The following is a 9,604-nucleotide window of genomic DNA, read 5'->3' on the forward strand; positions in this document are numbered from 1 at the left end:
GGGGCAAATATGCAAGGATTTGGTCATCGTGTTCAACTTTTGTGCAACTTAAATCACAGGCTAATTGCATATTATCTCTTGTAGTTAGTTGCTTTTAATGTTTCGATCTTTATATTTTAAAAGGTTATATTGATATCTTTATAGTTATGATAGTAAAATAATTATCTACTTATCCTAGCGATATTAATTTTATCAACGAAAACATGAAAATAAATGATAAAAAGATAATTTTAACATTCAATGGTGGACGGTGTCGATGGCGAATGACAGACAATGGTGTTACTGTCGTCGATGGTAGTAGATTTCTCCCCTTTTGTATCATGCTAAGTGGTCATCACCCTTTGATCCATGCTCCCTTGATAAGCTTTGCATCGTGTTCGACCATCTCCTCGACGAGTGGTCGTTGTTGTTGGACGAGAGCATCACCTCCACCTGTGCCTCCTTAATTATTCGCACCTCTTGTATCGGTCTCGCCCCACAACCTTGTTGCCCCCTCCTTTGTTGTATCCTCCCTCTTCTACCGTGCAACCATGTCTTGCCTTCCCAAGCCCTCCTTCACCTTGCTCTTCGACATCTACAATTTCAGCATCCTCCTCAGTGTGCACGGTAGAAAAGGGAGGAAGGGGATCGAGGTGAAGCAGTCGTCAATGTGGGAGGTGCTGTGGATGATCAGGGAGGCACGAGTAGAGGTGATGATCTTGTCCAATAACAACGACCACTCACCTGGGAGGTGGTCGGACATGAAACATAGTTTGTCGAGTGAGCATGGATCGGAAGACATCAATCGCTCGGCATCTACAATAACGTCAACACAGATGTAAATGAAGCTTTATTTATTCGTCGATAAAATTGATGTCGTTTGGATAAATGAATCTAATTGTTTCATTTTTAAAGTATAAAACCCAAGATGCTAAGTTAATTACATAATGTAATATATAATTAGTCCCTCAAATGAGCAATGATATATCAAACATCATTGGTCATTCTCAATCATTGATTCTTCTTTCTGAACGAAATTTAATTCAGTACGCGTGCTTTAGGTTTTTCGTTTTGCCTGTGGTGAGGTATAGATGCCTCCATTTTAATTCTAGTGATCTTAATCTCCTCTCGTGAACTTTTTAGCTCTGAGACGAAGGATAAACCTTTAAACCATTGTTGTTACTTGTCACATAGTGATATTAATTTGAAGAGAGAGAGAGAGAGAGAGAGAGAGAGACCATAAGACAAATTCCTAAAGCAAACTCATACATGTCTATCATCAGCCAAGTAGATAGATTACATGTTCTACGCCCCACTTCAACAGTTCTTGTAGGAAAATATTAAACCATGTCGGCACCGCTCATCTTTATTTATCTAAAGACAATATTTGTTGAGCTACGGAGTCAAAGACATTCCTGATAGTCATGTGGGGGTGACGACGATCATTTGACAAGAATACACCGGATTGGGGAACCCTCAGCTCCTCGTAACCGAAGAGGTAAGCAGTGCAAGGTGTATATACCAGGCTTGACGTTGTCTAGTTTCAAGGCTTCCACGAGGATTATCTCCTGAACAAAATAAATCAATTAAAAAAATAATAAGTGGCACGATTACAATTATGTACATGCTGTTTAATAAAAAGATGCTATTCAAACGCAGTGGAAGAAGCAATTTAAAGTCATCTGTGTCTTAGTTGAGTAATCCGATTGATTGATTGATTGATTGATGCATTATTGCATATATGATAGAATCTCAGGTTCGAATCATGTACATCAATTTAATGTAGTTATTTTTTTCAATTAAAAAAAAATCATCCATCCATGTTTCCTTTAGAAAAAGGAGTCTTTATGCCAAAAAAAAAAAAAGGCATCAATGCAGTAAAATAATATTTAATAGGTGTAACCAGTTCTGAAAACACTATTCCCAGTGTTCGATAATGTAAATATGAGGAAGTCTGGTGTCTCCGCCACTCCAAAAGAACTCATGAAATCATTGTTGGGGTGCAATATGTAAATATGGTGAAAGTCCAGTGTCTTCACCATAGGATTTTACTTATGCAAACATTGCTGAAGAATTTTGGTTAAGGTTTTATATATGGATGTGTAATTATGGGACACACAGCAACGAGCAACAACACCACATTGCAGATATGATCGATGACTACAGATAAACATATTTTTTGCAACTTTTTAGTAGAGGTGTGAGTAGGAGTCTCTCATTATTAAGAGAATAATGATATAACATGAGATAGAAAGAATTACATACCCGACTTTTGAGGAAAACCAGATGAGAAGGGATCAAATCATCATATGCAGCAACTGACAAATAGTCAACACCTAGAAAATGTGCCAAAAAAAAGTTTCTAGTGACGAACGATGAAAAAAACACTATTCTTGTATATATAAATAAGAAAGCAAACAGCGCAATACTAATAAGGGAAAAAATAGGTTTTGCACAGCTAAATATGTTGCTATAGAGAGATAAGTATTGACCTGGTGTTCCGCGCCAAGAGTAAAACTGACATAGAAGATTAATAAATTCATGTTACTTAGAAATGAGACGGTCTTCCATCTCTCATTTGTTGCAGCACTATGCATTTCTCTCATATTGTGCCCTCTATGTCATAATATTTCTACTAATTTATGCATGCAAGATAATGAGTCATGACCTATCGACCATCAAAAGTGCACAAGTCTTGCACTATGAAAAGACTATGGTACACAGGCAGCAAGTTTACGACTCACCGACAAGTTTGATGTCAGTGTTATCCACCAGCCACTGTGCACCATCCTTCATAAACCCAACGTAGCTTGTATCAAATTCCTTCTTCGACATAAGTTGCCTGTAGAAAAATTCAATTATTTTTAAAAATTGTATCAATTTGCTTCATATCTGCAACATTCCAATTTAATATCACTACTCTTTTCCTCACATGATCAAGAATATGGTTAGTAACCATGAAATAACATAATTATATGAAATAAACCTTAATGCAAAAAATGAATTTTCCTTGATGTGTAAGTTCTTGCACAATCATGTTGACATTGTGTAAAGTTCATGAGATAAATATATGAAGTAAACAATTATTCAATATCCTAAGCATTAAACTAAAAGGCACAACATTTCTATCTTATAAAAGATTCTTTAAGTAAGAAAAAGTCTATTTAAGTTAGTCTGCGCATATATACGGATAAAAAATTGTAAAATGGCATGCTTTAGTTTGGCCTTAAAGTTCCCAAAAACTTAGCAAGATAATATTCTATGAATTGAGAGTCGATAAAATTACCAAACCATTTTATTTAAGGAACTAGCACACATGTGGTTCCTTGTTTTCTGTGAAATTAAGTTATTGACTGAGGATTTCTATTTTAACAATATTGTCTTATAGATGGCAACTACAGTTCACCAAATAACAAGTATAACCTGTCTTGATAATCGTAAAAAAGCTCTAGATTAAAAAAGCCAACACATTGAGTACCATAACTTATTTGATCAATGTGTTGGTGGCAATATATATAAACTATAATATGAACATTATGACCTGTCAGTGTTCAATGTCCTGAAAAGCACACGACGTACTCCAGTTGGAATATGTAGGGATTCCATTACATCAGCTGCATAAATTGAAAACTGTTATCCACTATATCATATCTTTGTATGAAGCTTAAAATGAACCTAGACAATTTCAAGAAGTAGCATAAGCACTTGCAGTTCAAATAATTATGTTTACAATTCCCATCAATGAACTTGAAAAGTCTGATAATAACTTTTGTTGTAGTTGAGATGCCACATAATATTGTTCTTCTTAAGCAAAGATATTTAATTTTCTTAAACATGATGCTTAAAATCAAAGGAAACAGCTTTCAGCATTGTAGCATGGCCAGCATCAAACTTCCAGTTCTCAGACCTTTAAAACGAAATCTCTTTTGAACATGTACATGGTAAACAAATTACACAGACCTCATGAACTAAATCAGCAGAAAGTAGAATTCTGTTTCCTGCTATTTTTTTAGGCAATTAAAAATAGCTTTACTAGGTTAATTATCAAAAAGAAAACAAATTCCTTGATTTATTTTCACAAATGGATAGTGATGACAATTAAAATTTTTGGATTAATACCTTTTAAGAAGCATAGCATTTGACACAACCATGCAAATATCCATCTTGAAGCTTTTAAGCTTTAGAGTTGCATTTTTTGCATCATAGATTTCAGCTACTTCAGCATCATAATTCTCAGAAGTTGTCATAGCCATCAGTACAGGCAGTTTTAGTCATGGTAGAACACTTTACAATATCCTATATTTTCCAAATCATGAGGTCAAATCATTTGAATCACTAAAGAAAATAGATTTTTTTTATACTTGTCAGGAAGGCATCGAGCCCCTGTACCAATAGAATAGAAGCAATACTACAGTCATGTACATCTTAAAGCTCAAATACTAGAGTTATTAAATTTAGAACTCAAAGAATAATTTAATATTGTTCCCAAAGCAATATGAATGCAACATATAATATTAATAATTTTTATTTATTATTTTTATAGAGACATATATTTCACACAACAGCTTAGTGGCTTTGGCTATTGTCAGAAGCCCTTTGCCATATTATATGTCACTTCTGGATTTGATGCTGGATGCAAGTTTCATGTAAAATGTCGAAAGTTTACAAGCAGTTCTTACCTGTTATGTTCTTATCTCTTGGAACGTCCACCAACAATGCTGGACCTGTTCAAAACTTAGAAAAGTTTATTACCCACGGTGATGTCACAGTTAGGCATAGTTGCGACTGTATTTTCTCTACTAATCCAATAAAAGTGAGAGACAGAAAAATAATTGCACCAAAAGCAAATAAAGTATAAGAAAGAGCAACAAATCGAGAATTCATAGTCTAAAAATAGCAGCACAATACTAATTCCAGATGTCCTAAGCCTCACTGGTAGAGACATCAAGGCATCAAATAGTCCTCATCTTTCCAACTAATCAAGTTATTCTTTTCAGCGTGAACTCACTTGTTTCCCATCTAGGAAAAATCATAGCGATATCTTACCCCCTTTCTAGCTTGTTTCATGCTTAGATGGTTTTGATTCTTAGATCTTTGACTATTCTCGATTAAGATTAGTTCTCCTTCCTCATCAAAGTTGGGATTGATATATCCTGTCAACCATTTCTATGTTTTCTTCACTTGATTCCAGATAAAAATGACGAAGAGGTCAGACAAAGCCGTCTAGGGTTACCACATACGGCAAACACTGTCGAGCATGTTACCATTGAGGACATGGAGGTCAAGCGTGTCGACGTCGAAGCCGGCCTCGAAGTAGTGCTGGAAGACATGGCCCGGGGCGTCGACGTGGGTGCCGGTGTGGGTCGGGAGCTTCATCTCGGAGTTGTTGGCGAGGGAGCCGTTCTTCATGGACTTGGGGAGCCAAAGGAATTGGCCGAGCCCCTCGTCCGATTCCCACGACGGCATGTACTCGTGGTACACGTGGGTGATGTCTAAGATCCTCCCCCCGTCGTACTCCTCCCTCCGGACCACAGTCAGATCCGCCTCGCCGCTGCACACCTCCGTCTCCAGGTATCCCGGATGAGCCGATGCGGCGGCGGAGCATAGGACACGGCAGAGGAAGAGGAAGAGAAGCAGGAGAGGGACGGTAGTGGCCATGGCGCTGATGGCGGAGGCGATGGCCCTGTGATCCTCGTAGCTTACTGCTCGATTTGGAATCGGGAGGTGTGCGATCGAAGAAGACGATATTTCGCTTAGATGATAACAGAATATAACAGAAGGGGGTATCGCTCGGCACTTCGACGCAACCAAGGGACTATTGTGGCGAAAGTCGTAACTTGTGTCGTAATTCGAATATTGACGTGACGCGAATTCTCCAAAGCAACAGAGACCGCGACAAACGTGGCAACAAAAGTAAAAGAAGACCCACGATCAGTGGCACGAGTTACCTTGTCCCTGGGTGTCCGGAGATGTCCGGCGGGACCCTCGTCTTCCTAAATAAGAACGTGGTCGGGTAATGGGTACACGTTTCAATGCGTGACTTGAGAAAGAGCGAGACTTTCCCTGCAGTCGTCGGCGGCAATTGGGTGATTGGAATAAACGGGTCCGAAAAGAATACTTTTATCGTCACTGTAATAACGAGATTTCTCTCCCTATCATAAATCAAATTACCTTAATTAATATATTATTTTTTATTCATATAATATGATTAAGGAAACGATTAAAATTAATTTTCTTAATGGTATGAACAAGTTAAGAATTTAGTCTATTTATTTATTTCTTTTCTAATGAGTGATGTGATTTTTAGTATGTAATTATTTCGAATTATATTTTTATGTATTAAAATAAAATAAAGTAAATTAAAATATAAATACAAATATAAATTATTGTTAAAAAATAAAATAAATTTTCGTCCAAAGTTTTTGTTTATTGTTTTGAAATCTTTGATATTAGAATTTTACGATGCGTGATAATATTTTAATTTTGAAATTTTATGATTAGTGAATGATAATCATTAAGCATAAATCGTAAGTTTGATGAATTATTTTTTTAAGATGTGATTTAATTATCACAATTCTTATTTTTGTATTGAAATAATATTTTTAATTCATTTAAATAAACATATCTTTGTTTTAAGTATTTATGTGTGAAATTTCATAATTCAACTAGTTTTATATTTGAGATCATGAATTTATTAGATTGTTTAATTCATGTAAAATAGATTTAGAAATCTGTTTTAATGAATTAGTTCTGAAAGTGTTAATGAACTGTTTACTCCGATAATTTATTTATCTCTAATTGTTAGTCTGCAACATTTTATTTTCTAAAAAGAAAAAAATTAAAATATAATAAAATGGGTCAAATTTGGATTTGACCTAAGTTAGGTTGATCAACTAGATATGGTCAACCCGACTTGTGTAATAAGGCCCCAGAAGCAGAGAGAGAGAGAGAGAGAGAGAGAGAGAGAGAATGCAGGCCCCAGTATTGATGGAGAAAAGAACAGGAGGAGGTTGACAAAGGAAGGAGAATAGGAACTTAGATATCTGATACTGTTTGGATCGAAGATAGAGAAAATAATCACCTAATATTTGAGCCAACATGTGAAATTTTCATCTTAGCAGTCTTCTGGGCTAAAGTTTGCTAAGAAGTAGAATAAGCTGGAATATATTAGGATGAGCTCTTTTCCCCAAAGATAAGCTAGAAGAATGTGAATCGATGAGAGAGTGAATGGTGAACGGTTTGTTCGTCTTCGTCCGAAGAGATTAAATAAACAGCATGAGCGAGCTTAAGGAGGATTCAATATATGGAGCATACCGTTGAGAACATCCAGGTCGAGGGTGTCGACGTCGAAGCCCGCCTCGAAGTACCGCTGGAAGACGTGGCTGGGGGCGTCGACGTGGGTTCCGGAGTGGGCCGGGAGCTTCATCTCCGAGAAATAGGCGACGGAGGAGCCGTTCTCCATGGACTTGGACAGCCAGAGGAAGCGGCCTAGCCCCTCTTCCAGCTCCCACCCCGGCATGTCCTCCCGGTAAGCGTGGGTGATGTCCACGATCCTGCCGCCGCCGTACTCCTCCCTGCGAACCACCAGCAATTCCGCCTCGCCGCCGCACTCCGCCGGCTCCGGGTACCCCGGATGAGCCGAGGCGGCGGCGGAGGAAATTATTTCGAGGAGGAGGAGTCGGAGGAGTGTGGTGGTAGTGGCCATGGCGCTGCTGATGCTCGTACTGGCCGGTCGTCGGTGTCGTGTCCGCCCGATTAAATAGAAATTTCAATTCGGGTGCTACAAAACGACACAGCAATGGTGAAGGGGAACCGATAAAAGTCAATGGTGGGTCCCCCATACGAACTGCGTTGGACGGCGTTGGGGTGACATTTGAATTATTGCGTGAACTTTCTAGATACGCACCGACTCCTTAAACCTTGCTTGAACTTTCTACATACGCATCTAGTCCTTATACCTTAACATGGTCCACGCTTAGTGTCCATTGGGTCCCTTTCGTCTACCAATCAGTCCACGGGTACAGAGCATTTCTAGGGGTGCAACAGTCATGTGTTGGAAGCTCAGATGAGTCACCCAAAGAAGGCCCCGCGACTCCGACCGTCAGGTAAAGAGTGTGTATATATGTATAGGATGTAATCTAATCAGTTGGTGGGCTATCACTAAATCCAAATTTGAAGAGGGATTGGGGATCAAAGATCTCTAATTAGTTAAGAGAATTATTGTTTCTAAAAAATTACTGCATGATAGGACATATTTTGACAGCCACCTCATGGCTGACGTGGTGCATGCTCACTAACAAAGCACCTCGGAACTGAAGATGACGGAAATCATACCCGTGCAGTTTGAAATTGTACGAGGTAACATTGTCCTACCTCAACCATCCGTGATGATGTACGATGGTGTCACATGACATAGAGTCATACAAGTCGGCCCGTGTCGTGCAAAAAGTATGTATCGACCTCCTAAGGTATCATAGATTATTAACGAGCCTCGTGCGATCGACTCTCTGACAAATATATTTAAAAGTTAATCTTCTCCTCGCTGACAAGGGGACTCACTAAAAACACTTATATACCATCTCGAGTTGACATAAACTTCGAAGGGGTCGAGTTAGAAATCTCCCTCTCGACATTGATCTTTCTTTGCAGGGAGGAACAGCAATCGAAGGCTCGCCTCAACTCGACCGATAAGGTGCTCCTTGACCCGATTCGATTCTTTTGCCACATCAGTGAATCCTCGTATGGACGACTTTGCAACTTCGAGACGGAACCTAGCCAACTCCTTAACCATGACATTAAAGTTTCACAACACTACCTCTTTTTAATAGAGAGAACACCTTATGGATTAATATATGATATTTTTTCTTTATGATTATTTAAAACGTATATTTTCATGTCTTGGCATTGAAATTTTTTTTTAACTCTTTCATATCTTTGTGGACAAAGCCATTGAGTTATTGTGAGACAGAGCCATTGATATATAGAAAGATCCTTAACTAAGTTATATTCCACTTATCGTAAAACATTCTGTTGTGAATTTTGATCTTTCAAATGAGTTTAAATCTATTTCCAAGTTGATTTCGGATAACCAATATAATAGTAATATACTATATCAAATTACCCCCAGTGATGATGTTGCTTACTTGCTATCATTGTCAATTCCCTGTGAATCTTATGAAATGGCTCAAACTAGTGAGGAAATGACTACAATGCACCGGTCTTAGGAGGGTGGAGATCACTGGATGCGGTAACATATTTTGGACCTGAGCCTAGTCATCACGAACATGGGCCCTCGAGACATGGACCAGGCACCACATCACACCCCTGCAGATTCAGCACAAGGGCCGCCTTCATCCCACACCGAGCTAAAGCTCGTACAAGAAGGCGTCCTCTCGGTAAGTCTCACCTCGGAAAGCTCGGGACGACGTCGCGTGGCGCCGTTCCGCGCATACCGGACGACGACCACACGAAAGTACAAACTCGCTACTCGGGAGGTCGACCGATATGTCAAATTCGGATACGATCGATCCTCGGACAATAGTATAAAAGCCCCTGACCGGCATCTAGCCAGTCTGTCACGGACTTAGCTGGTTTTGCCTAAGTCGTGCGGCACCCTTGCGTGTCC

General features: G+C 38.9%; 1 protein-coding gene across 2 annotated transcripts; it reads right to left on the reverse strand.

The window, feature by feature from the left end:
• Positions 1-1,232: 1,232 nt before the first annotated feature.
• On the reverse strand, positions 1,233-7,728 carry LOC135583324 (cyclase-like protein 3). 2 transcript variants are annotated; one of them, XM_065099096.1, is made up of 6 exons: positions 7,294-7,728; positions 4,659-4,703; positions 3,521-3,593; positions 2,724-2,821; positions 2,245-2,315; positions 1,233-1,547 (listed from the first exon to the last, which is right to left on the reverse strand). In XM_065099096.1, the coding sequence occupies exons 1-6, from the start codon at positions 7,682-7,684 to the stop codon at positions 1,422-1,424; spliced, it is 804 nt and encodes a 267-aa protein (XP_064955168.1). In that variant the 5' UTR covers positions 7,685-7,728; the 3' UTR covers positions 1,233-1,421. The 2 variants fall into 2 exon arrangements, with proteins under 2 accessions (XP_064955168.1, XP_064955167.1); XM_065099095.1 differs by lacking the exon at positions 7,294-7,728 and adding an exon at positions 5,244-5,759.
• Positions 7,729-9,604: the final 1,876 nt, after the last annotated feature.

This window comes from Musa acuminata, chromosome BXJ2-3 (genome assembly GCF_036884655.1).
Source record: "Musa acuminata AAA Group cultivar baxijiao chromosome BXJ2-3, Cavendish_Baxijiao_AAA, whole genome shotgun sequence".
NCBI classification, from domain to species: domain Eukaryota; kingdom Viridiplantae; phylum Streptophyta; class Magnoliopsida; order Zingiberales; family Musaceae; genus Musa; species Musa acuminata.